The 25,718-nt window shown below is 46.3% G+C and overlaps 10 protein-coding genes across 10 annotated transcripts; 5 read left to right on the forward strand and 5 right to left on the reverse strand.

Moving 5' to 3' along the window:
• Positions 1–1,786: 1,786 nt before the first annotated feature.
• Positions 1,787–2,899, reverse strand: EDB82DRAFT_428947 (uncharacterized protein; the record flags this gene model as incomplete). The annotated part of the gene is made up of 3 exons (XM_025732884.1): positions 1,787–2,443; positions 2,492–2,558; positions 2,610–2,899. 3 exons carry the CDS (start codon positions 2,897–2,899, stop codon positions 1,787–1,789), a joined length of 1,014 nt encoding a protein of 337 aa, XP_025583846.1.
• A 948-nt stretch (positions 2,900–3,847) lies between these two features.
• EDB82DRAFT_522855 (uncharacterized protein) lies at positions 3,848–4,443 on the reverse strand (the record flags this gene model as incomplete). The annotated part of the gene is made up of 2 exons (XM_025732885.1): positions 3,848–4,152; positions 4,215–4,443. The coding sequence occupies 2 exons, from the start codon at positions 4,441–4,443 to the stop codon at positions 3,848–3,850; spliced, it is 534 nt and encodes a 177-aa protein (XP_025583847.1).
• Positions 4,444–5,014: 571 nt separating this feature from the next.
• On the forward strand, positions 5,015–6,644 carry EDB82DRAFT_534938 (pyridoxal phosphate-dependent transferase; the record flags this gene model as incomplete). The annotated part of the gene is made up of 2 exons (XM_025732886.2): positions 5,015–5,076; positions 5,130–6,644. Exons 1-2 carry the CDS (start codon positions 5,038–5,040, stop codon positions 6,642–6,644), a joined length of 1,554 nt encoding a protein of 517 aa, XP_025583848.1. The 5' UTR covers positions 5,015–5,037.
• A 606-nt stretch (positions 6,645–7,250) lies between these two features.
• EDB82DRAFT_494419 (major facilitator superfamily domain-containing protein) lies at positions 7,251–8,868 on the forward strand. The gene is made up of 3 exons (XM_065608480.1): positions 7,251–7,588; positions 7,641–8,257; positions 8,310–8,868. Exons 1-3 carry the CDS (start codon positions 7,405–7,407, stop codon positions 8,835–8,837), a joined length of 1,329 nt encoding a protein of 442 aa, XP_065464429.1. The 5' UTR covers positions 7,251–7,404; the 3' UTR covers positions 8,838–8,868.
• A 602-nt stretch (positions 8,869–9,470) lies between these two features.
• EDB82DRAFT_121137 (uncharacterized protein) lies at positions 9,471–10,338 on the forward strand. The gene is made up of 2 exons (XM_025732889.2): positions 9,471–9,875; positions 9,925–10,338. The coding sequence occupies exons 1-2, from the start codon at positions 9,659–9,661 to the stop codon at positions 10,155–10,157; spliced, it is 450 nt and encodes a 149-aa protein (XP_025583850.1). The 5' UTR covers positions 9,471–9,658; the 3' UTR covers positions 10,158–10,338.
• Positions 10,339–10,568: 230 nt separating this feature from the next.
• EDB82DRAFT_534941 (uncharacterized protein) lies at positions 10,569–12,191 on the forward strand (the record flags this gene model as incomplete). The annotated part of the gene is made up of 1 exon (XM_025732890.1): positions 10,569–12,191. One exon carries the CDS (start codon positions 10,569–10,571, stop codon positions 12,189–12,191), a length of 1,623 nt encoding a protein of 540 aa, XP_025583851.1.
• A 421-nt stretch (positions 12,192–12,612) lies between these two features.
• On the reverse strand, positions 12,613–13,622 carry EDB82DRAFT_494424 (uncharacterized protein). The gene is made up of 2 exons (XM_025732891.2): positions 13,114–13,622; positions 12,613–13,056 (listed from the first exon to the last, which is right to left on the reverse strand). The coding sequence occupies exons 1-2, from the start codon at positions 13,229–13,231 to the stop codon at positions 12,845–12,847; spliced, it is 330 nt and encodes a 109-aa protein (XP_025583852.1). The 5' UTR covers positions 13,232–13,622; the 3' UTR covers positions 12,613–12,844.
• A 247-nt stretch (positions 13,623–13,869) lies between these two features.
• EDB82DRAFT_494427 (uncharacterized protein) lies at positions 13,870–14,659 on the forward strand. Its single transcript, XM_025732892.2, has 2 exons — positions 13,870–14,258; positions 14,347–14,659. The coding sequence occupies exons 1-2, from the start codon at positions 14,045–14,047 to the stop codon at positions 14,523–14,525; spliced, it is 393 nt and encodes a 130-aa protein (XP_025583853.2). The 5' UTR covers positions 13,870–14,044; the 3' UTR covers positions 14,526–14,659.
• A 162-nt stretch (positions 14,660–14,821) lies between these two features.
• Positions 14,822–16,491, reverse strand: EDB82DRAFT_494430 (uncharacterized protein). The gene is made up of 4 exons (XM_025732893.2): positions 16,055–16,491; positions 15,556–16,002; positions 15,213–15,496; positions 14,822–15,150 (listed from the first exon to the last, which is right to left on the reverse strand). Exons 1-4 carry the CDS (start codon positions 16,180–16,182, stop codon positions 14,963–14,965), a joined length of 1,047 nt encoding a protein of 348 aa, XP_025583854.1. The 5' UTR covers positions 16,183–16,491; the 3' UTR covers positions 14,822–14,962.
• A 4,622-nt stretch (positions 16,492–21,113) lies between these two features.
• EDB82DRAFT_428083 (oviduct-specific glycoprotein) lies at positions 21,114–24,652 on the reverse strand (the record flags this gene model as incomplete). Its single annotated transcript, XM_065607667.1, has 8 exons — positions 21,114–21,876; positions 21,929–22,009; positions 22,075–22,744; positions 22,864–23,316; positions 23,363–23,664; positions 23,715–24,003; positions 24,244–24,377; positions 24,429–24,652. 8 exons carry the CDS (start codon positions 24,650–24,652, stop codon positions 21,114–21,116), a joined length of 2,916 nt encoding a protein of 971 aa, XP_065464430.1.
• Positions 24,653–25,718: the final 1,066 nt, after the last annotated feature.

A 25,718-nucleotide genomic window follows, 5' to 3' on the forward strand; every position in this document is an offset into this window, starting at 1 on the left:
TAATTAAGTTAGTTCTCTCTTTGCTTTCATGGTGTTGCACCAGCAGGAAATGCAGCGTTGTAGGGCCTGTCCCTTACAATTGCTCCACCCGGCAGTAACTTTATGTAACTTTCGGTAAATTTCAGTCTATTCAAATAACACGGTTGCCTCACGTCAGTCTTTACCACTAGGGACTATGATTGCATGCTGTCAAAATCCAGAGACCCTTTCAAAAATCCAAAGACGTTGTCTATATTGAAAAGTATCACCCCCATTAATGCTATATTTTCGAGAAGAAAGAATAGCCCCACAAGGTTGTTGTCCCGCCGAAAGATTCGTCATCGAACACGAGCTTGGATGACATGTCGTTCCGTAGCTCGTTCCGCTTGTCATTCCTGTCGACGTTCAATTACGACGTCATGCCGGAATGGGCGCTAAAACAAGAGGCAACGGCCCGTTCCTAGCATCATCAGGGCCTATTTTGCCGTGCTAGCCTAACATCTACTAGCTCTAGAGCCCGCAGGGTCCGTAGGGTCCGCACTTTATATACGTATTTCTACGGCGCAATGTATTACCACCAACATCAGTATTAATTAGTTGGATAAAGATAGAGACAATACTGTTTTGATCGCCAAGCTAAAGGACTCGTCTTGGTATCTCAATTGTATCCTTCATTTGTAACCCCTGGGCCTGTAAGCCAGTGGAGACTAAACTCGAGAGTAACTGTAATATGTAAATCTCTACTACAACAAGATCTTTGTTTCAGCTCTATGCAGATCTTTCCGCAATGTCCAGGTCAAAGTAACGGCGAACCCGGTAACCGATGAGAAAAAAAAGAGGTCATATTGCGAATCGTTCCGCGGATGTTAATCTACGGGGAGAAGAGAACCTTGATCCCGATCATCTATACAAGGTTATTCTCCCCTAGTCATGTCCCGTAGGATACTATTCGTAGAAACAATGAACCTGAGTCGTGCCGTGCTTCCGCATTGACGTGGATTCCGTATGCACGATCTCACTGTTGGCACCGTGTAGATCCCAAACTACGTACTACGATGCAGTGTCTCGGCATGCTTACGCGAAAAGCTTGTCCGATGCTATGTCCGGGTAAACGGCCATGCTGTCTCCGTTCATGCAGCTAGCTGAGTCGTCTATTCAGCCCTTTCCAATCAATTAATCACGTTAGACAAAGTTGAAGCCCGTAGGTATCCGTAGATGTCTGGTGAATATCGTTAGCCATCATCTTAACCATTTCAGGGTACGCTTATCGACGGTGAGTATTCGTTTTAGGAAATGACTCATCTTATCAAAATGAGACATGACCGAACATTCCAGTTGATTGTGGTGGAAGGTTTTAGTTTTCCTACCCTACAGTATTCAAACTCAATCTCTGAGGTCGTGAATGTGCTCTGGAGACGTGAGTTTCAACTGAAAGACTGTACTTATAAAATCAACGCTACTGTTGCGCTTACGGCGGAACATCGTGATCAGTATCTCTTCACTCTTTGACGAAATGACATAACTCGATAGAAATTAACAGATAGCATCATGTTTGCAAAATGCTCTGCAAGACGAGATATAATTAGCAAGTTAGTTATAGAGACAAGACGTCTTTGCAGACGACTATAATTGAAAGCTACTGTGATACTAAGTCTTTTCAAGATTCAGTCTTGTTAAATAACAGCAAAAACTCATTGTAAAGGAAAGTAATTTTGATTCAATCTGACTAGCTATTAAACAAGGAAATCCCCACCACCATCCCCCCAACTCACAACCATCCCCATCTCAGCCCTACAAATGTCCAAGCTTAGAAACTGGCCTGAAGCTCTTGGGCCATTCCACCCGAGAGTGTTGTCTGCTGCTTCTGGATGACGTGGGGCATCTCGTACATGGCGTACTTCTTAGTGTACCACTGCTTGGCACTTGACTCATCCTCGTCACTGTCCTTGAACTCAGTCGAGTCAGAAGCTCGAAGGAAGTAAGAGATAGAGTAACGGTCCTCAATCTGAATTCCTCCGAGAGGCAGGACACGGTGCAGAGCGGACTTGAAGCGCTTGCCGGAGAGGAAGCGGAGAGTGTCGCCAACATTGACGATGGCGTGGCCAGGTCGAGGTTCCACGTACTCCCAGGCGCCATCGGCAGGGGAGAAGACTTGGAGTCCCCACTGAGGTGCGTGAAGGATCGTTAAAGTTCCGATGTCTGTGTGCATGTTCTGACCGACCTTGTTGGGGTCCTGGGCTCCAGGAGGGTAGTGGAGGAAGTACAGGGTGCTCTTGGACCTGCGATCATCATGGTGATGGGACTCAAGGCGGTTGTGGCCTTTGAGCTCAAGTCCGTCAGAAAGACAGTCGAGGAGGAGCTTGGAGATGAAGTGGCAGGCGGAAGTGAAGCGGTCAAATAGTTGTATGTTGTCCGAGACGACATCAGGAAGGGCCCATCGTCCATCTAGCTCGCTCTTGCCAATCTAATCTTGTTAGACCGAGATCCATAAATGTGGATATGAAAATCTTACCTTGAGGGCTTCGAATCCATCTTTCTTGTCCTCAATGGAACCAGACTGGTTACCTACAGCCTTGAATCTATTTTCATCGCGTTAGCTGTAGTCCATTGACGTTACTTTTTAGACTTACCCATGTGCAAGGGAGACAGTGGGGGTCTCGAGCTTCTTCTCGACAGGCTGCTTGAACCACTCCTTGGTGGTATGGTCGATGTTTTGGAGGTCGACCCAGAATTTCTGGGAGGCGGCACTCTTGAGGTCAAGATAGAAGAATCCATCCTTTTCACAAGACTCGATAAGGCGCTTCACCTCAGCCTCATCCTTGTCAAAGAGTTTGTCGAAAGTGATCGTCTTAAGATTGGCAGTAGCCACATTTTCGTACTCAGCAGGGCGAGTAGGACGAGTTGAGCTTGAGGCAGTCATTTTGAAGAATCGGGATTAATTGGATGTTTGAGTGTTTGATGGTTGAACGTGTTGATTAATGGAAGTGATGTTGTGAGTGATGATATAGTATTTCGGTGGATGAGGAGTCGAATTATATATCTATGAGGCCGTTAATATCATGGTGATGTTCTCGAAAGAAGGTTCTCCGGTGTGTTACAATCGGCATCACCAAACTCTCATTCCTCCGTAGTCAGTAGCGCAAAATGGGCCCATCAACGAACACCGCAGGCCGGAGAATTTTGTTATGGGACGCGAACGCGCCATCAGGCCCCGGTATGTGGAATACACACAATGAATTCACCGCCTCTCGGTGGAATAAGATATACAGGGGTCATATGAAACCATCGGAGTGATCGGCTGGCAACAGGGACTCGGGACACTTGTCCCTGATACGTAATCTCACGAAACGCTTTCCGACACGTCGACGATTACAGTTTAGGTTAGAGATCCCTGTATTGAAGAAAGCTTCGTCAAGATCGACCAAAGTGCACGTAAGTTTCTTCATCCGGCATCTGAAATGTCGCATGATATTGCGGACAGTTCTCAGCCTTTCTAATTTCCATCGTACGGATGGTTTCCGGATTAGTGCCTTAATATTCAGCTACAGTCATATCAGGCGATAGCTTCATGTACAGCACTGTTGACCAAACGTCTAAAGTGAAGCGGCAAACGGTCCTACAAATATGCTTTTACAATATCCATGGACGGCCTTTATGGCCGGAATGTAAACTAGATATCACGAAGTTGAGATTTACCCTGGGACATCTTTAACTTGAACCTATGAGTACTTATCTTACGGGTTCCTCATAAAAACTCGAAAACAGACAATTAACATGGAAACAAGAGTAATAATAAAAGCAAAAGAGTGAATATGGTTGTTTGATAACTCCGCTTTGCACCAGTGACTCGTTGAAGTCTTTACATACATCAATGCTGTGCGCCGGGACCTTCCACCATCGCGATCTGAACACCCTTCATTCCTTCAAACTCCTTATGATCCTTCATCCCTAGGTTCTTTCCGAAGAGAGGCATCTTATCAGTGGTAAGAAGCATCACACGTCTCAGGTGTGGCCAACTCTTCAAAACCTCATTGAGGATACCAAGCATCCAACGACTATGCCCACCTCCCTGATGTTCTGGCAGGATATAAACATCCGTGAGATATCCAAACGTTACACCGTCTGTGATCACTCTGACCAGACCAACTTGTTCGAACTGGTCGGCGTTATGATCTATATATTGTCCATTATCATCAATGAGTTACCATGCTTATTGTTTGTGAATTTTAACATACCTGAAGCCTTGTTGTTACAATTCGTTTCTCTGGACTTTTTGTGGTAAAGACCAAAACAGATCGAACTCCGAAGGGCATCCCAGAGTGCATCCCTCGGGAGGTCTCCGGCCCACCAGACCATGTCCGAACTCAGTGCAGCATTGATTGCATCAACCTGTAGAAGAGCAGGGTCGGTGGACACCAGGTAGTCTCCGCGGGTCCAGTTTTGTGGCTCAGTAATATTTATCATGGTTGATTGATGTGGTAACAAGGATATCGGAGACTCCGCGGGAAGAAACTATGCCGGGCATGAGGTTGTCTAAATATGTATGTTCAGGAACTCTATTGTTTGGAGACAATTTGTCAAGTGCATCGGCGGAGCAATATTTCGGCGAGAATAGCTCCGACTGTTTAAGGTTTGGTATGTGCGATGCTGGTTTGTGACCTTTCGGCTTTTGTATTCCATAGGGGCCACTTATTTGCTATCGGTCCATTTCTCTGCTATTGCGTGTCCGGCAGATCGACCAAATCCCGAACTTTTGTGGATTGAGGCAAGTTGTGTTTCGTGCCAGTTTGGATCACTGACACGGTTTCTACATTGCATGTGCTCACGAAGTCTGGGCAAACCATTGCTGTTAACACCAATGGAAAATGGCTGTTAGGCCATGAGATGATCAAACGCATTCGGAATGTATCTCAAAGTAATAAAACTATAAAAACCAATCATTATTTCTATTTAATTGCTCATGTGTATTATCAGCGCTCAAATATTCGCAGGTCACATTGATAGAATTAACTTGATTCATTATAAATCAAACTACCCTACATCTACAACGACTGAAAAATGGATAACGGACTGTCCAGAAGACATGAAATCTCAGAGGTAAGTGAGGTCATCTATGCCTTGTGTTCTATGAAGCTGACACTTCAATTCAGCTTCTGCAACTAGTTGACAGCACGACGACCAGAGCATTCCAAACATCTTGTGGAAGCCCGAAGTCTCACTGTCGTGATGACAGCAAGCCCTTGAAGCGGTATGAAGAGCTTTTCGGCCGCTTCTCAGCAGAAGGTCTCGGAACTGCTGGCTTCAAAGACGCCATCGATCTCATCAGCCGCAATTCAGTCGACAATGCATCACCTTCTTTTCTGGGGAAACTCGTTTCGGCCCCTTCAGCACCTGGTATTGCTGCAGATTTGTTCCTGTCAATCTTGAACAACAACGGACATGTTCAGCGAGCAGGCCCAGCTCTCACAGCGATTGAGAAGTATACCAGTCTTGAGTTGGCCAAGCTTTTTGACCTCCGAGGCCCACATGCAGGAGGCGTAACAGTTCCTGGTGGAGCTGCTGGAAATCTCATGGCCATGCTTGTTGCGCGAAATATTATTGCTCCAGAGTCAAAGCAACGAGGTCTTACCCCTGGCGAGTATGCTGTCTTTGTTTCGGAAACCGCACACTATTCAGTCTCCAACTCGGCTAATGTCATTGGGCTTGGAAATGACACTATTGTCCGTATTCCTGCACTGGATGATGGGACCATGGATCCCGATGCCCTTCAGCGTGCTGTCGAACAAGCCACTAAGGTTGGTAAGAAACCACTGCTGGTTGCAGCTACTTCTGGAAGTACGGTCAACGGTGCCTTTGATCCCCTCGACAAGATTGGTGAGATCGCACGCAAAGTTGGGGCTTGGTTCCACGTTGATGCTTGCTGGGGAGGAGGTGTTGTGTTTTCCGAGAAGTTGAAGCATTTGATGAAGGGTAGTCATCTTGCGGATTCCATCGCTTTCAACCCTCACAAGCTGCTTGGAGTTCCACTTGTGTGTGCATTCCTCTTAGTGAATGACTTACGAACTCTGTGGTTGGCCAACAAACTCAACGCCGGTTATCTGTTCCACGATGATGCCCCCAAGAAGAACACGGACAGTTCTGGAGATGGTGGAAGTGCGGAAAAGAAAGATTGGAGACAGTCGAAGCTTCTTGATACCGTGCCTGACGTTCGCAGAATCAACGATCTCGCTTCATTGACTATCCAGTGTTCTCGCCGACACGACGCGACCAAGATGTTTCTTCATTGGCTTTACTACGGCACAGCAGGTATTGCCCGAGAGGTTGAGCAAGCAGTCGATAGTTCCAAGCACCTTGCCTGTCTTGTGAGAGATCATCCTCGCTTTGAGCTAATCTGGCAGCCTGAAGAGGTGTTCGCCCAAGTTTGCTTCTACTGGAAGTCAGCGTCCACTGTGGACAAGTCTGGACAGGATTTGGCAGACATCAACAGTCGCAATACGCGAGCACTGTTCCAGGGAATCGAGGAGATGGGTTGGAAGGTTGACTTTGCTCCTGGCAAGGCCAAAGGAGAGTTTCTTCGCATTGCTTGTAACCGTTTGACTACGCGTCAGACGGTTGAGAAGATAGTTTCGGAACTGGTTGAGTTGGGAGAATCTCTCGGTCTGTAGATCGATCAGTCTTTGCACTGCTAGTTTGTTAATTCAGGAGTTGTATCTCGACATCAGCTACTTATACTATACTTCTTAGGCTATGTATTGTCATCGTCTAAAGCCTAATGGTTAATACTTATGCCACCCACTGGCTTGGCTAACGTTTCGTTTCATTTCATCCCGCTATCCATTCGATCTTTTCTCACAATATTCAGCAGTTCTAAGAACTTCATTTATCATCTTCCAGATATTGTCTATTTTATTTCTTGTAGACTTACAAATTCGATAAAAAGACCCCGGACTGTACTACAAGACGTCTTTAGATTTGTATGTCGACTGGGTCGTGATGTATCACTGCTTTGATGCATGCCGTTGACAATTGTGGTGCCATTCAATAACTTGAGAGGTCTTGCAGGACGGTAATCTCGTCTTAAGTCCGGAATTATTATCCCTGTGTGTTGTTGTGCATGTTATCGGAAATTCGGAGCGTTGACGTGCTCGTAATGCTCCGAGACAGGGTTGGGGTGGAGCAATTGCACTACCGAAAAGATGATTGCCTGCTTGGAAATCATTTCCTTCGCGAAAGATCCTTAAAAGCCGTAGTATCTATTACTCGCTCTCCATCATTTAGTTTCATATGGATGACCACCAAGAATCCAATAAGTCTGGAATGAATTAAATATATTGTTACGTCGCTTCGATATTGTGAGATTCGATCAACGCTAACTGCTGTGCATACAAACATCTGACTTCCCGACACCAGAGAGAAATTGAAGCAATGTTCCCACAACAGGAACACGATACTGATTCCGACGTAGCTCGCCCAGCTCTTGAGGAGATCAAATTGGAACCACAGCAAACCAGAGCAGACGGCGTGTTGAGCTCTGATGAGATCAGTGATGAGGACTTTACATCAGACGTTTCCCCGCCACCAGATGGAGGCTGGCAGGCTTGGCTATGCAGTATTTCACACTCCACCTCTAACCAGAATCTTAGCTAATTCCGCTTACGTAGCTTTATGCGGCCATTTTCTCTTCATGAATACGTGGGGTTTCATCAACAGCTTCGGTATCTTCCAGACATATTACACCACGTTTCTCAAACGTGACCCGTCTGACATATCCTGGATCGGTTCTATCCAAGTATTCCTCAGTTTCTTTATTGGTGCTTTCGTTGGGAGGTACATTGACTCAGGACATTTACGTTTAGTGCTGTCCTGTGGTACAGTTCTAGTACTTATCGGTATCTTTACCGCTTCCCTCTCTACGCAGTACTGGCAGTTGCTCCTTTCGCAGGGAATTTGCTGTGGACTAGGCAATGGCTTTCTCGTCACCCCTGCAGTGTCTGTCACATCGACTTACTTCGATAAACGGCGCTCTCTGGCTATAGGTATTTCAACATGTGGTTCTGTCACTGGGGCACTTGTCTTTAATGCCATGGCTAGACAGCTATTACCTACAGTTGGTTTTGGCTGGACTATGCGCGCTATCGGCTTTGTGCAGGCTGCTACACTCTTGTTTGTCGTTGTATGCATGAAGATGCGATTGCCTCCCACCAAGTCAGGCAGATTGGTTGAGTGGGTTGCTTTCAAGCAACTTGATTACACCTTCTTCACCATTGGGATGTTCTTTGTAAGTCTAGATCTTACAAATTATCTTCTAAAATGCTGATTTCTCCTTTCAGAATTTCTGGGCGGTCTTTTTTGGATATTACTACATTGCTTCATACAGTCGCGACATCATCAACCCAACTCTTACCTACACAGAGTCGTTGAATCTCCTTCTTATTCTCAACGGAGTCGGCGTATTCGGTCGCATGATAGCAAATCACTACGCTGATACCTTTGGTCCTTTGGAACTGTTGATACCATCATGTCTAGTGGCTGCCGTTGCCATGTTCTCATGGATTGCTGTTCATACCCCAACACACGCATATATATGGACAGTCTTCTACGGCATTATTGGCGGTAGCATCTTGAGTCTATTTCCGGCTGGGATCTCGTGTTTGACTACGGATCTATCCACCAGGGGCGCGTACATCGGGATGAATTTTTCCATCATCAGTTTCGCCACATTGTCTGGTAACCCGATTGCTGGTGCAATTATTACGTCCATGGGAGGGAGGTATCTTGGGGCGCAAGTGTTTATGGGTAGCAGTTTTATTGTTGGTACCGCATTTATTGTGGCAGCCAAGATTTATCATATTAATTAGGTTAGCTACCCTCAACCAACTAAAAGTCACTCTTTATCTTCTTGCATGCTTTGTCAAAAATTATCTCATCCGTGAAGGCTTCTTCGAAGCTATCCCCCTTCATGAGTTACAAATGGCATTCGCCTGTCCGTGCAATTGCCACAGAGATTTTGGCGCCAGGATAGGCGAAGTTCCACACACGCCTACCAAAAGCGTCAGAGTCCTTGACAGAATTGCAGGTTAATCTATACTGCCTTTTTGGACCCAGTGCATGAAGCGGTCAAAGAATGGTGCCCGAGGGTTTCGTTCTAGAACATAGCTCTTAGCCTGGATATTATGTAATTGGTTATCAAGCATCCCATATGCATCATTCTTCCTGTTGGTGAAACATGGGACCATTTGACGGGTTACCTTAATACGACCATAGCAATTGTTGTCTTGTGCTTTGGGTGGTTGTTTGCGAGTGGAGGTACGGCTGATCGCTCTAGTCTAGAATGTTACCTCGTATATGTAGAGTAAGCGGGCTTTACAGTATGTCAGCATGCATTACTCTCCAACTTAGCCAATATGCTTAAATGAACCCCCGGTCACCTAATACGTAGGGACCATGAGTTTGATGAAGCTGAAAAATAAACCTGGTTTGGGTTAGCTTTGGTTAAACAGAGGTACCAGGTCATACAATCCTGGAATTTAACCGTCAGTGATATTTACTATCTGATGCACAGGTTTCTTCTATAAATACAAGCACATACATCTCAGCTGTAAAATTTAACGATACACAACTCACCCAACGACTCAGACTCTCCACCTTGTTCATTTCCGCAATCATTGTTCTAGCCATCATGAAGTTCACCACTCTCACAGCTGCCTTGGCCGGCGTCACCTCCGTCAGTGCTGCTTGGGAATCTATCTACATTGTCAACTCCAGGAAGGGCAATGAGATCTCCAGCGGCTGTGCATACTACGCGGACAATGCCGGGGCTTGGGGTAGACGCCCTGACGACTATGTTGACGTTACCCATGGGCAGCACCACGTTTGGGAAGGCAAACGCACAGCTTGTGAGTTCCATCAACAACCATAAAAAAACATGACGCTGACTCTCAACAGGTCGATTTAATTCAGGCGTTACTTTCAACGTCGACATTAACGCCAATGCCTTCGATCAAAGATACAACGCTTGGGTTGGAGGCGGAAACAATGGATTCAAGCAGTTTACTTGCCATAAGACCCATGACAGGGCTGTCACTGTTCCAACTTTGTACACTGTAGATGGTTGGACTGTTCAGGGTATTTACTGGTGCAGGGAGTATGTGGGAGGCAAGCGGGGATGGACTGCTTAGATTTGTCAAATATCGTTGGCCAAATGTTGATACGGGGTACCTTACAGGGTACCTAGGCTATTGTTGATTAGCGATGACGCCACTAATTTCTCGCCAAAACCTAAGCCCTCAGAACCAATCACCATGACGAGCCCCTGACAGCCCCTATAAACCTAACGGCCTCAGCTGAACTGGCGTAAAGACTATCGATAAAACCTTACTAAAAACACTCAAGTAACATGGCGCTAATACTATTAGTTGTTCATAGCTCCAAAAGATCTACACTAAATAATAACAACCAAGCCAACACGAGGTCGTTAAGATAAGATATGCCAGGGAAAGAGCGGGATTAAATCTAGAATTCACCCCCGACTTTCTTTTCTCTAGATTCTTGCGTTTTTTTGTAACCGGAAAATCACGATTATCGCAGAGATGGCTCGCCATTTCGTCCGTTCTTTTGTTATTGCTGCGGCCCTCAGCCCCTTCGTTAATGCTGGGCCGTGCCGCCCCTCTTCGAGCTCCGTAGCCGTCATTACGACCACTGCTGAGACCAGTGTCAAGACTGGCTCTGCTACAACTCACACCGAGGAGTCAAGCTTGACCCAGTCTTTGTCTGGAACTTCCATTAAGACTAGCCTCACCATTAGCGAGAGCGAATCTAACACAGAGTCTTTATCTGCAACCTCAACCGAGACCACTTTCGCTACCAGCAAGATTGAAACTGGTTCCACTAGCGTCGAGCAGTCAACCACCACAGGTTCTGCCCTCTCAACTGACTTGACCACTACTGCCAGTGAGAGCGACTCATCTACTGGCACCACTCTCGACAATACCACTTCAACTGAGTGCCCTGACCCAGAGCCTCCTGTCTATGATGACCCCTTTACTGCCACCAACACCGGGGAGTTTCCCGTAGACACAACTGAAGCGGCTACCACCACTGCAGATGCTGCCCCCACCATTATCCCAAGAAACTTTGTTCGAAGAGGTCATCCAGAGATAGTTGTCAGGGATGTCACCAGCGGAGAGCCCGCTATGACTACCGAAGAGGCTGCCACCACTACCGAAACTACCGCTACCACTTCTGAAGATGCCACCACTTCTGGAGATGCCACCACTACAGGCGATACAACCTCCACTTCTGAAGACACCACTGCTACTACAGAAGGCGCCACCACCACCACAGAAGAGGCTACCACCACAGCTTCTGAAACCGCCACCGGTTGCATCAATAACATGGAAAAGCCATCACCTGAAGGCGCTATCTGTGGTGCAAGAGGGTATATTTATGGCACTACCAACGATTGGAGATACCTCGGCCAAGGCTCATCCTCCTCTCTTCTCGATTGCTACACATCTTGCCAGGAGAAGAGTAACTGTGTGACATTTACATTCGAGAAGGATAGTCAATGCTATCTCTATTCGGGTACTATAACTGAGCTCAGCTCAGACCGAACTACTACTAGGAACTATGAGACTCGCTGTTTCTGTGACACCGGTATTGAGCCAGCCCCTACCTGTTCATACGATACCTCCATCGTCAACGGCGGTTTCGACAACGGCAAGTTCTCTCCATGGCAAGAGGATCCTAATCCTGGCGGCAAAGTACCCGTTGCCTTAAGGCCCGTTCAAGGTGGCGAGGGCGGTACGGATTATCGGCTCCAGACTGGCCAGTTTGATTTCGACAAGAGCATGTGGATATATCAGGATGTCAAGGCCTGCCCAGGTACCAGGTTCTACTGCAGCTACAGGTGGCGGTGGGAAGAGTATTACGCGATTCTTCAAAGGGATGGCAGTAGCTTGGTTCCATATATTCGCGTTTACCAAGACGACTACAGGATAGGAAACAGGTACCCCACCGGCCCAGACCAGACAAAGACATGGATCAACGCGAATTTCCAATTCACTGTACCCGAAAGTGGAGAGACAAGGATTTGGTTCATTGCTAGCAGTCCTCAAGGTGAATGGATCAACAACAGCGATGACCCTTGTACACCCGACTGGGTTCACCGACCCAACTCATTCGCGTTGGACTCGGTATATTGCAGCTCGTAAATGATAACATTTCTCTGGGATTCAGGATACTAACTTGTGATTTCTCTTGTAACTATATTCTATACTAGTATATTTAACTACTTAAATGAGCCCATTTAAACCCTTGGACACTTATACTTAACCACGTTTCAGAAGTACATAGCCCGAGCAGAATACGAGAAGCTTCATCCCATGTTGAGGACATTTGCCATACAACCCAAACTAAACAGCCTGAAGCCTATCTTAAAAAGTATAAGCTGGTCTAATTATTTTATCCCTTGTGTTTCGAGCGGCTAACTTGTGATCCCTTGAGTATTGCGCAACATGTATAGTGGTGGACTATCTCTTACATTGATGTAGACTGGAGTCGATGACACAGAGACAGGCAGCAGACAAATAAAGTTAGGTATGCTAATCCAGAGAGAAAGAGAACCTCAATTTGCTTTTCAGTACTTGACAGCTTGGAGAGAACATATTGTATGGAATCTCCAGAAAGATCAGATATAACTACCTAGTAAACAATGAGAAATAGTAATATATATACTAAGATATTACAGACATCAAAAGACACTAAAAGGAAGCTGTTGACTAAGGAGTCGCTTCTCAGAAAATAACAACATTTTGTCTTAAATCTGTAATCTCAAAATCCAAATTTTAACTCCTTCTCATCACCCTCAATCGTTTGTGTGAGGTCTACAACGGTCGTCGTTATTATTTCCACCATTTTCGCAACTATTGGCACACCACTCCACATAGTATAAATGAGCCTTAGCCCAGTGCCAGCGATCCTCACATTTGAACAATGTATGCTTTATGTGACCTCGAGTGTAACCATCTGGAAGTCCCTCAGATTGCAGCTGAGACCAAATCTCATCTTCTGTCCAGACTAGAGTGGATAGTTAGCAAGCGATGGTTTGAGTATGGATGAGGAGAAAGAACATACAGTGACCTCCGCTTTGTAGGTTATAGGCACAATATTTGAGGCCGTCCTTACAAGCCAGGCCAGTAACACCGGCGGTGAAGATTGCACCAGTGGCAGCGACAAGAATTGCGAGTCTCATGGCTAATGGTGGTGTAATTGGATGTTCAAGGATAAATATAGAACTTTGAAAAATGTTGCAGTGATGCCAATGGGGCTGTTGTGTGTTGAGATGGTGTTATTCGGCTTGAGTGATGTCTCTACTGAAGATGGTGAGTTATGAAGGAATTGATCGTACTTATAGGACATGCCTTCTAATACCCTTGAGCTTTGAACATCATAACCTGCATCATTATTTACAATGAAATGATTGCAACGTTTCTTCAGCCCGCTCCATTTCCTGCAACGGCGAGTCCGTGACAAGGTTCATTGCAGCTATTTCATAAGCCCGATATCCACCAAGATACTTGTTAGGCATCTAGAAAAGATCCCGAGAAATTTTGGTGGTTTTAAATCATGAGATTAGCCTAGAGTTCATGGTTAAAGTCAATTGGATAAATGCCGAGAAGCTGAAAGCTATCAAGACTTACGTCAGATACCGATGTCACCGAGCTAATGCAGGTGGTAAGCGACCCTTGAACTTCCCACAAATGAGATGATGCCAGTATTCAATTGCGGACCAACGTCAGACATTACGGCTGGCTGAAGATAATCTGCATCGGGAGTACCGACATAAGTTGACAAACAATTGAAGCTGAGTAGCTAGTCCAACCATTGAAGGTTTACACTCATACTCAACCTCATGATAGAAGTACCCACTCCAGAATAACACAGCCCGACGAGAATGCGAGAAGCTTGATTCAAGGCTGACAATATCTGAAATACGACTTCGTACTCTCTAACCTGTTACGTTACAGCAGAAAAGTACCAGAGGCATTCATACTGGAGCGACGAAATGTATAAGATGTCCCTTGCCCGCGCAGTTACTTCAATAAAAAACCAATTCAATCCAACTATCGAAGTCTCCTACGAGTTCCAATATTCAACATCCGAAAAAATGAAGTGCTCTCTACTGTTTCTATCCACTCTTGCCACATTGGCAAGTTACGCCAATGCCGCTACCTGCACAACGGGTCTCAACTATTGCGGGTATAATCTTGTGAAAAAAGGTATGAGGTCCCTTTCCTTTTTGAAACCTTCTCAAACCATCCACATTTACTTTTCGAGTCTTTATGAAACTAACTCGAATTCGTAAAGGTCACTACAGAGAGGAGATAGCTCGCGAGCTTCTCAAATATCACCAAGATGTCAGCAACTTCAATATGTATCACAGCTTATTCTCTTGTGGTGAAGGTGGCGAAGGTTGGATTGGATATGAAATGACATGTTTCGGTGGTTGTGTCGATGGTGGAGCGGGCCAGAGTGATCATTGTTGATAGAGTGACGAAGAAGGAAGTGAAGTGTCTATAAGTTGAGAAAAAATAGATAAAGAGACGCTAGCGGCCTCAAGAGGTATAAAGATGACTAGATTAGAGAGCTGATTTAATAGAGACGTTGGAAAATTGCTTGCTTGATTTGCGAAGATCCGTGTTGAGCTTGAGGGGTATCACGTGCGCGATCACATGATCTTATAGCTTCACAGTGCACAGTCCATCAAGTTAGATCGGCAATTAATTTATTTTGATCGCTCTTACACTCACAGGCCAGTAATCCGAATTCTGTAGACATTTAATACATTATATCAGAGTTTATATTCACTTGTCATTATTTACTCGCTTATTTAAACGATAAAAATATGAAGAAAATGACATTTCGATACACAGTGTAGGAACAAACAACCCCACCGTCAAAGGTAGGCACTGAATTCTAAACCTTAAAAGGCCCAGAACACAGCGCGAAATTGCCACCCGTCATGTTCAAACAACACACGGTTGTCATCACGGTAGACATTCCACTTCTCATCCTCCTTGTCCGCAAATCCAACTCTTGTGTAGAGTGGTGATCGTCCCGCGTCCTCGGCCAAGTTCCACTTGATGACATGTCCGCTTCCACCAAAGGTGGCTGTGAGTGGTTCATTAGCAAACATACGTTAAAGGTTGAGGGCAGAAGTTAGAGAACCGTACCTTCACCGCCATTTTCCCACCAAGTAAAAGATCCGTTGGAAACTTCGACGTAGGTGTCAGGCTGCTGACCGTCATTGTTACCGAAATGCGAGTAGTACGCAATTCCAGAAGCTTCAAATCCATTGCGCTCGCGGTTGATGAAGTATACACCATCTGTAGTGGTTCGCTGGATACCCTCCTTGGGGTACAGTCGCATGGCGAAGACCTTGTCGAGGTTGGAGATGACTCTGTTCCATGGTGCAGAGGAGCCATCGAGGGTCATGCTAGCATCGTAGGAGTATTGCCTTGGTTCATATTAGCACACAAACCCCAGGACTAGTGTCCAATACCTGAGAGCACCCACATGATAGATGTTCGATCGTATCTCGAGTTAATGACGTCCTCCTGCTTGAAAGTTGCAAACAAGTTGAAGTCAACTGAACTCTGGTTCCAACCGTAGACCCTCTCATAGTATTCATAAACTACCGGCTTGTTCCATTGGATGTTAGCAACTGGAGACGACTGTTCATGAATGAAACCAAGTGCGTGACCGAATTCATGACAGACAGCTGTACTAAACTCCAAGTCGCTCATGTCGTCAGTCATACCACCGTAGTTCATGGTTGGTTGGTCCTGGCTGATGCTTCGGCAGTTGGTGCCAATGTACGACCAGTAGCCATCTCGGTCAAAGGAGATGCGAATATCGGAATCCCCTGGGGCGTCACGCTCCATCCATTTGAAGCTGAGATTGGCATAGCGTGTCCATTCTTCGGCAAACTGCTTGACCTTGCTGCGAACGAAGTCGCTCTGCCTGTTCAAAACTATTTAGTAAATGTCTACGTATCAAGTAGACTATAACATACCCCCACATGTTGACAACAATCTGGGATCCATTTGGCCAGTAATACTCTTTCTCGAGGGCCAGACGATCCTCGCCAGACTTCGGTTTGATCTGAGCGCAGTGATGGCCACCGAGGAAGTCTGAAGTCATTTTGATGGTTGGTTTGGGGAGTGGTTGGTTGCAATTGATAATGCTAAGTGCAATTAAGAGTTATAGAAATTCTCTGGATTGTTGATGTTATGTCCCTGTTGAGAGGGAAATTCGCCAACCTTTATAACCTTGAGGATGAAGCAAACATTCTCAACAAGCCATACCCAGTAGTATTAAAGGCGCAGCTAACACTTGCTTGCATGGTGTTGAAAACCCTTCGCTACGGTGTCACCGGTCAAGTATCTCATCTTACTGTAAGATTGTCATTGTGAAAATGCAATGTTACGTGCGGCTGAACTCACATCGACGAGGCGCAAATGGCGGAGGTTGCGACTACTGGCCTTCACTTTTTTCGTAGCCGGATCATTTGTACTGATTAGTATCTACCTCCGAGAGCATTTCATGATGTTACATTAAAGAATTAAGCAAAAAGTGGATTCTTCAGGTGTCAGAATTGTTCGTGGCGTCATTATCAGGGTCCAGACCGCAGGCTGTGACATTCTCTTGCTTACTTCCTGCAGGAAACACTTGTCAGCACATTCTCATGACCACCCGACAGAGTACAGGATCGCCAAGACACAAAGATCTGGCTTGGTGGTAGCATTTAAAAATCAATATCAAACATTTCCAACACTGTCTACCATTGAGGATATACAGTTCAATTACTTTTTCTTCTGCTTCTTTTTTATGTAATAGAGCTCGAGTTACTTGAATCCATTATATCACTCAAAACGTTGAGGTGGGCCGGCCACGCTGACTGCTGACGGCATAAGATCATACCTGCATGAAGCTGAAATACTGAAGCCTTGATCTTTACCTCTTGAGTTTTACTTCATTGGGTAGGGGAGTCACAAGATAATAAACCGATAATTATTGAAAAGATGTAACCTTTGATCGTGTAGCCCGAGATATTCAGTAGTTTCTCACCGCCAATCTTATTTCTTACGTGGTCGGTCATGTAGCTCGAAACGCACCACAATCTACCACCAGTTTCAGCTCCGATTTGGCACGGCTTTCGACTCTTGTAGGATAGCATCGACTCTCAGTAGTGCACGGTGTATGCTCAACGGAGTTACTAACAACGGCATGGTAATACACTTGTGCGTTGTGAGATATCATAACATGCGAGGCCGCCTATTTCAAAAGGTATAAATCGCATCACAACCCGACATCCAAGGTCAGTTCCATCTATTCAGACCATTCTCATCTCTAGAATATTTGGTATCCTTGCTACTTCTATCTACACTTCTTATTTCAACCCATCAATCGTTCAATATGCAGTTCAATCTCGTATCTCTTTGTATTTTTGCATCTGCGCTGCCTGCAACCATTGCGCAGCGCACAGAGGAGAACGCTGTTACAATCAAAACCTTTCCAAACATGATCGGATGTGGATGGGGAGTCAGTGGGCACACAGATTCCTTTCCAGATGGAGAATGTTTCCATCTGCCGCGAGACTATATGGACGTCAAGCACATCACAGAGACCTGCCGCGGTTTGTTCTTCAATCTACAATTACCATAAAAGGAGATTGCTAATCAGGGTATAGTCTTCCTTTACATGAAGAACGACTGCACGAAACATGAGAAGCAAGTCCACCAAGGCCAAGACTGTATCGATATTCGCGACTATCAATCTTTCAAGGCATTCTGCCACTGATATCCTCAAGTCACAGCTAAGACGACCAGTGGGTGCTGAATTATGGGCTTGAATTTGGAACGGACTGTGGCATAACGACGGGATCCTGCTTGTGTTTCCCCACGTCATCTGTGTAAAAGCAAGTTGATCTACTAAATAGAATCATGTGCATCTCATTAACATTAAGTGACGTTTGTTTCCCTTGCCTTCCCATATTGACGTCTTGTCGGCTCTCGTTCGTGATTCACGACGGAAAGTGCGCCATCCATTTTGGACAACCGGTAGGCATTCAAATGAGTCTTTGTATGACACATTCCAGTTCAATTTCTTTCACAATCCACTCATTCGTCCTGTTTTTTTTGTCGCCCTGATCACCTTCAATCGTCAAAATGAACCCTGCTCCTCGACCTGATCCAAATGCTCATTCTTTCGGTATATCCCTTATCCGATCAATGCCTATTCACATGACATTTTAAACTAACAAGCGACTAGATTGGGACAATGCAACCTTTGATGAAGCGTGGCAGTACAATGAAGCGAAGCGTGCAAAGGAAGAAGATCGAGCCCAAAAGGCAGAGCCAAAGTCAGAGGCCGAGAAGGAGCAGGGACCTGTTAAGCAGAAGGAGACTCCAGTTTGAGGGATTTCATTTCAATCATTTCATTGTCGTCTAGCCAATCCCATATCCAATACCATTGGTTTGCGCAGGAATCCTTCATGTTGAATAAGGTAATTATTCTCAACCCGCTAAAATTTCCGAGAGATTACATGGACGTCAAACACATCGCTGAGGCACATATGATGACCGAGTATTATCATCTAGATAGATGGTCAAAACTAAGCTTGCAGGTAGAATCACGTCCATATCTAATATTAACTAACGTTACTCTTAGTGTTCCTAGTACAAATGAATATCGTATTTAACTCTAATACTTTTTCTGTTCAAAGATCTTGCTAGATATAAACAAATGAAATACAATAATTGTGTTGTGCATGTGTATGTTTTATGCAGTAGTCTTGACTACTTGCATTGTCCGTCGAAAGGACACATAGTATGATCGTAGTCGCACAATTCCGGAACAGGACACCCTTCACAGTTATTGGTCATAAAGGTGTTCTCGAAGAGGAAGCCGTGCAAATCTACGTCTGGCATATCGCCGCGCCCTGGCTTGGTACCGCATACCACGGTATCTGACTGCCTCTTGTAATTCTTGCCCGTGATAGAGAAACCATCATCGGAGGTATATGTCAACTGGGATCCGTTGTCGGTCACACTAACCTTTGCTTTGCCAGCACAGTCCATTCGATAGACGGACTGATCTGAAGCCCACCAGATACCGTTCCCAGAGTCGCATACAAGGATACCATTCTCCCAGACCTGGACGTACATGCTATCAGGAGAGCCAATACAATTACGCATGTAGGTGTGTGCAGTGATGCAACGACCCTTTGGAACGGGCTTCGGCTTGGGAGTCTCCTTTGGCTTCCACGAGGCACAGGCACTGGATGTTATCGTAGCCTGGCCTTTGGGACCTCCCAGCAGAGTCCATGTAGTACTCGAAGCGCATGTTGCTCCAGGTGGGCTTGTAGGTGGCACCCATGCGGTGATGGTGGGAAAGTTGGGGTCGACACCAGTGCTGATGCAGGATGTAGAGGTCTGGCAAACGCCTCCCCTAGGACCTCCATTGCAAACAATGTTGGTAGTAGAAGCGAGGCAGACCTTACCGACAGGAACACCACTGCTATCAGTTGGGGTAGGTAGGTCAGGCAGACCAGTCAAGTGAATTGGCGAGTTGCCATTGTTTCCTCCAGATCCAGATCCAGATCCAGAATCAGAGTTATCTGATCCAGCAGGAGAAGTGGGGTTGGAAAAGTCAGGGTTCGTTCCGGTAGGGTTGAAAGTGCACCAAAAGCCTTCGCAAAGCTTTCCGCAGACATCACTACACAACGGACCGGGCTTCCCAGGCTTGAACTCAACAGAAGGTCCGAATCGAGGCCCGGTTCCATCACCACTGTTGCCTCCAGAACCTGGAATCTCGCATGAGCTAACAAAGTTGCGAGACTCTAGGCTTCTCTTTGGAATCGCGCCAGGGTTGCAGGCCGCAGGATCGACACCATCTGGTCGTTCTTGGCCATTATAGACAACTATCTTCTTGTCTTGTCGCTCTGGGCTGTAAGACAGGAACCGTTTCTTGCTCTCAATAACGGCCCTAACTTGTTCTGGTGTCGCAATACCAGCCTGTGCTGCTCCAGGATGTCCACGAATGTAGGCAATGAGTCCCGCGACAAGGGGAGCGGCTGCGATTCAAAAACATGGTTAGAGTAGTTTGAGTTGAAATGAAGAGGAAAAACATACCAAAAGATGTGCCCGAGGCACCGTTGTCATACTGCGGTAGATTCGGAAGAGGCCTATTGAATGGTAGGTCTACACCTGGTGCCCAGTCTGTGATCATCTCATCAAAGACATTGAAATCGGCTCTTTTGCTGTAGCCGTCTACAGCACCGACAATAAACCTGGACTTGAGATGCTTCATAGACATTTGTGGCTCGTGAAAAGGCTTCTCAGGAAAATTGCCTGCAGCAGCGACAAACACTGTTCCGTACTTTTCCTCCATCAGGCGCATCAACATGGCTAGTAGGTAAATAATGCGTCAGTAGATGAAATCGCACATGTCATGGCGTGGGCAGTACTCACTGTGTATAACCCAGATCGTAGGATCATTTGCACCGATGAACTCGTTTCCATACGACATGTTGACAACGGCCTTGTTGTTCATCTTGCCGTTTTGGTGATTGGCAATCATCAGAAGAACCTCAATGGCACGCTCTCCGACGAATGTACCTGTCATGTAAAAAGGTATAAAGACAAGGTTGGCTGAACGAGCTATTCCCATCGAGTGGCCGACGGCGTAAGACGAAACTAGGTACCCGTGAGCCTTGTCTGCATAGGGTGAATCGGTGATTTGCCAAATCGGGTCAGGAGTCAGCTGCACGGGATTGGCGTTTGCATAGTCCTGTTTGACGTCACGCCGTATTAGTATTGCGATTCTACACATTTTAGATTGGAGTTGTACTGACTGGTTCTTGAGGACCGAACCAACCACCGTCTACAACATAGACGGTCTGACCACTTCCCCCTGAAGAGTCATAATAATGTGTGTACTTTTTCTTGCTGGGCTCGTGACGCGGCTTGCTTGTGTCCGCGTAACCAAAGTCCGCATCGAAAGGATAATTCTCGGGCATTGAGATCATGGACAATTGCCACATGCGGTCGGCAGAATCTTGTTCAGTTCTCTTAGCCAAAGAGCCATGTCGTTCGTGAGACTGGGGATTCTTGGACGCATTTCTCTTGTTGTGATTTTTGGCTTTGATGTCGTTCTTCGGGCGTGGCCAAGGCTCGTCTCGTTTCGCAAATGCGCTGCCTTTGTTTCTGTATATCCATCGTACCTAATGAATACCCTCTAGTCAGCCTTTGTATTGCGAATTCCAAATGTAGACTTACCTCTGGGACCTCGCTGGATCTGAAGTAGTTTATAGCGAGGGGACCAGCGTTATAGAGGATGAAAAAACCTGTGAAACCAAGATCATCTGCCCGGAATTCCTTGTAGTCGGCGTCCATACCACGCGCGTTCAGTTGCTCTTTTCGCTCGTTGAGTAGTTGGATCACAATTCGGCGCGCGAGGCTATTTGTGGGATCGCGGAGGAGCACGAAGGCTCCGTCTCCATTGGACTCGCAATTCCAGTCAGGCATGAGTCGTCTCTTGGTAAGACTACGCTTCTCGTGCTCAGGAAGGCCTGTGACCTCGGGCATCATGTTCCCGATATCGAGAGCCCTCTTCGTGAGTTTGCAGCTTTCGACTTCTTTAGTAGCCTCGACATCCTTGAAGTTGCATCCGGTGATAGTGGCACAAGTTGATTTCACCTGCGTTGCTGTCGTCCTGGTCACTCCCTTGGAAACGGTTGTCGCAAAGGCACTAGTTGTCAGACAGAGTGAAGCTTCTGCTGGTGTGCACCCTTCAGGCTTAGGTGGAGGAGCGATCTGACCTCCAGGGAGGACACTGTTGACCAAACGTTAGACGTATCGATTGAGGGCATATTGGAGTAACTTACGTCATCTTGGGCCACGGGGGAAGCGTTCCTTTGATTGTGAACCCAGGAGGTAGCTTGATCTTGTCAATCGGGGGTGGACCACTAGACGAAGTATTATTAGCAAGGAAAGCACAAATGGGATGCACCTGTGCCAGAAATGAACTTACGGAGGCAAAATTCCAGGCGGAATATTCCATTCCCAACCTTTGATGTCAACACCAAATTCCGGCCAGCTGATACAGACCCAAAAGAACCACAACTTGCAAGTTGTCTTACTCTTGGGTCCGTCACCATCATCATCCTCGCCCTTTTCCGAGACGTCAGTCTGAACAGGCTTGATTTCCCAAGATACAGGCCAGGTAGGGCTAGGCTCTTCTTGACCAAATGGCGTTTTCGTATAAGGCTCCCACGTTGGTTCCGGGGGGTTGTCATTTTGTGTAGGGCCGGTTATGATCCAGGGATTTCCTGTATTGCTTGTCTTCGTCTTGGGGGCGCCTGGTTTACCTGGCGCAATTGTACCCCCAATGATCTTGGGCCATGGAGGCAGTGTAAGTGTTCTTACTTGAGTCGAGCCACCTTCGAGAGTCAGTGTTGTCGTGATCGGTTTGATACTGATACTGGGAGTGGGTGTAAGGGTTCCTTGATCTTGACCAGACGTGATTCTGACATTGTAGTAGTCTATGGACTCTGTAACAATATCGGGAACCGTGACTGTCACCGTCTTGGTGGATCCGGGAGCAACCTCAAGAGACGTCGTGAAAGGTGGAATGGAGATGGTAGTCTTGGAGGGCAACGCTCTTGGTGGCAGCACGAGTTGGCAAGGTCCGGTACATTGGGCTGGTGTTCCTGAGTAGACAGAGGGATCAAGATAGACTACTTCCCCATCTGCGTCGTCCGGTCTGCAATTGTTAGATGTCATCGCCAACTAAGGATTAGTAGTACTTACGAGCCAGAACCTGGAACTTGAAAGTCAATACTCCAAATCATGGTGCCTCCAAAACAAAGACTGTCAGCAAACGCTCTCTTGGCTGCGAATGTCTCCTCGTCATCATAGCCGATCCATTGATCATCCCAGGTAATCTGCTTCATCATCGAGTCGGGTAGGTACTGAGGCTTGAGGTTCTTCTTCTTTATTAACTGCTGGATTTCGATGAGAGACATGACGCCTCCGAATCCGGTACAGGGAGCTGGTTTGCTAGGACCTGAGAAGCCGCAAAGTAGTTGGTTGCAAGATGGATCACTTAGAGTGTAGCCTCTACCGTACATGGCGAGGCCAAAGTTTAGTTTCTGGGGGTTTAAGCCTTCAAACCAAAGAGGCACCGTGTTGTTGCGAATCTCACGAATATCGGCTTGACCGCGAACTTTTTTACCAAGGGTCAAGACGTCAGCATCCCAGGAGCCATGCAAGTCTACCATTGTTAGTATGAGTATCGACGAATGGTACAGTGATCATACCGTAAGCCATAAAACCGAAAAAGTCGACATATGGTTCCATGGCCTTTGCATCGAACCATCTGAGATACCAATAGTCGGGAGCAAGCGTGAGACTAATACCGTAAGACTGCCCAAAAGCTGCACGCATCTCTCTTACAAGAGCAACAAGGTTCCTTGTGTCGGCTAGTTTGTTGCCGCCTCTTTTAGGGTCTCCTGGGTATTCCCAGTCAAGATCAACGCCAGAAAACCCAAAGGTATCCATGTACTCCTTCACCGAGCTGATGAACGCGGCTCGGTTGGTTTTGCTCGAGACCATCTGGCTCCTACAAAATGGTCAGCTGGAGTTTGTCGTCCATGCGACCATAATACATACCATGTTTTATGGGTTGCAACTTCAGGATTGGAAAAGTCGAAGCCTCCAATGGCGATCCACGTCTTGAGCTTGCTACTCGCCAAAGACGTAAACTCTTTCATAAGGGCAATATCGTCTGGGTGGGCAGGGGCAACCTTGAAAGATGAAGGGTCGATGAAGGCGAATGAAAAGAAAATGTGTGTGAACTTGCTAGTGTCAAGCTGCTTGGGTGAGACTTTGTTACATAGTCGGGTTCGAACGTTCCAGGACTGATAATAGCCGATGGTTCTGGCACTGGAACCGCCGCTACCTTTTGCACACGCTGGTGGACCAGTAATGGTACAAGAACCATAGCCAGCCTGACAAGGTAAGGTCTTGTGGACGGGGTCAGCATTATCACAATAGACCTCAGTGGCTAAATGGGGTCAGTAGAGTGTTAGATACTTGATGATGGGCGATACTACTTACTACCGCACCACCCGGTTGCGCTACCTGTTGTCTTGTAAGTACCATACTTACGGGGAATCTTTCTTGGGTGAATACTTACAACAAAGCTTCATGCCGCACGGCATGTCAGCGTCCTCACTGAATTCTCCACACATAGCTGTGGCGTCACACTGAGACTGACACCCATCACCGCAATAGTCAGGCCCATAGCCGCAAATGCTGTTCTTACCACAGCAGCTGAAACAATTGGTTAGAAATGAATAAAAGGTCGGAAAGCGATATAAATACCTTCCATCAATGCAAGGTCCGTTATCACACCGTAGAGCATCACGTTTTTGTAACAGACTGGCGCTTCTCGTCTGCAAATGTGAGGCCGACGTGTAATTAGTCAAACTTTTGTTCATACCAATGGCATCTGCAGGAATGTGGACTGGTGGCGCTTCATCCGGATTCTGATGGGCAGGGCTATTCTGGATCTTGTTGAAGATTTGTTGAGTTTTTTCTAAAGACATTGTTAACACATACTGTCGACTTCTTGACGCAAATGCGTTAACTCACCATCAATTGGCCATAGATCTTTAATAGCCCTCTCCTGATGAACGCTTGGAGTCTCATCGTAAGTATGAACGAGTGAAGTAAAAAGAACGACTTGACTTGCTGCTACCCAAAGGGCGAAATGCGATAGTTGGGATCGCATGATGCCAACAAAGATGGGTATTGAAAGAGTGACAAAAGCCGAAGAGCAGAGAACGTGGCTTGTTGTCTTGATGAGGGATTGCAGCACGTATATCTATCTACCACATCCTTCAAACACTATATTCTTACGGTTATAATACAATCTCCTGTGTTGCAGGGTGTTGACAAGAGACTGTTCTAGACGCGCTACTAAATTTCTCACCTCTCTTTATCCCGCTACAAGGGCTTTGCAGATGTAACAACAGTACCCTGTATGTATCCCAAACCACATCGAATTTCGCCACGATTTTAGGGATCTGGGCCATGATGGGCCTAGTTGAGGCTCAGTAGCAGGGGTTACGATCCTTCTAACGGCCAGATGGCTGTGGAATTTTTCCCAAGATCTAGTATTTTGGCATGGTTAAATACAGCCGGGTGGATGGGCTTTAACTCAAAAGGAAGGTGACATTGTCTTGGTAGGATTATGAGCCTATACGAGTATAAAATTGTGATCCTTTGAGGCTTTGACCGGAGATTATGTCTAGTGTTATGCAAGGGTCGTCGGCCCTTGCCGACGGGATATCGACGTTTCGGGCTTGGCTAGATCAGTTAGCTTGGCGTCTAACCCATGTAAATGCAAATGCTCCAATCAACATAGCAGTTACTACATGGATTCGCATCCTTACCTCGGAAGGGCAAATTTTTATCTGGCTCGATAAATCTGACATTTCTGCCGAGGGACTTAATCAAAATGATCTAGAACACTAAAATCTCTGAGGCGCTTGCGAGAGGAACTTTTCATTCCATGTCATCCTATCGACTGCATCTACCCAGTATCAGGGTGACAATGCCTAGCTACACGTGCCTCCCGATGGTTCAGTGAAAAGATGGGCAGGTTAGTAT

This window comes from Fusarium venenatum (assembly GCF_020744135.1).
Source record: "Fusarium venenatum strain MPI-CAGE-CH-0201 chromosome Unknown EDB82scaffold_2, whole genome shotgun sequence".
NCBI classification, from domain to species: Eukaryota; Fungi; Ascomycota; class Sordariomycetes; order Hypocreales; family Nectriaceae; genus Fusarium; species Fusarium venenatum.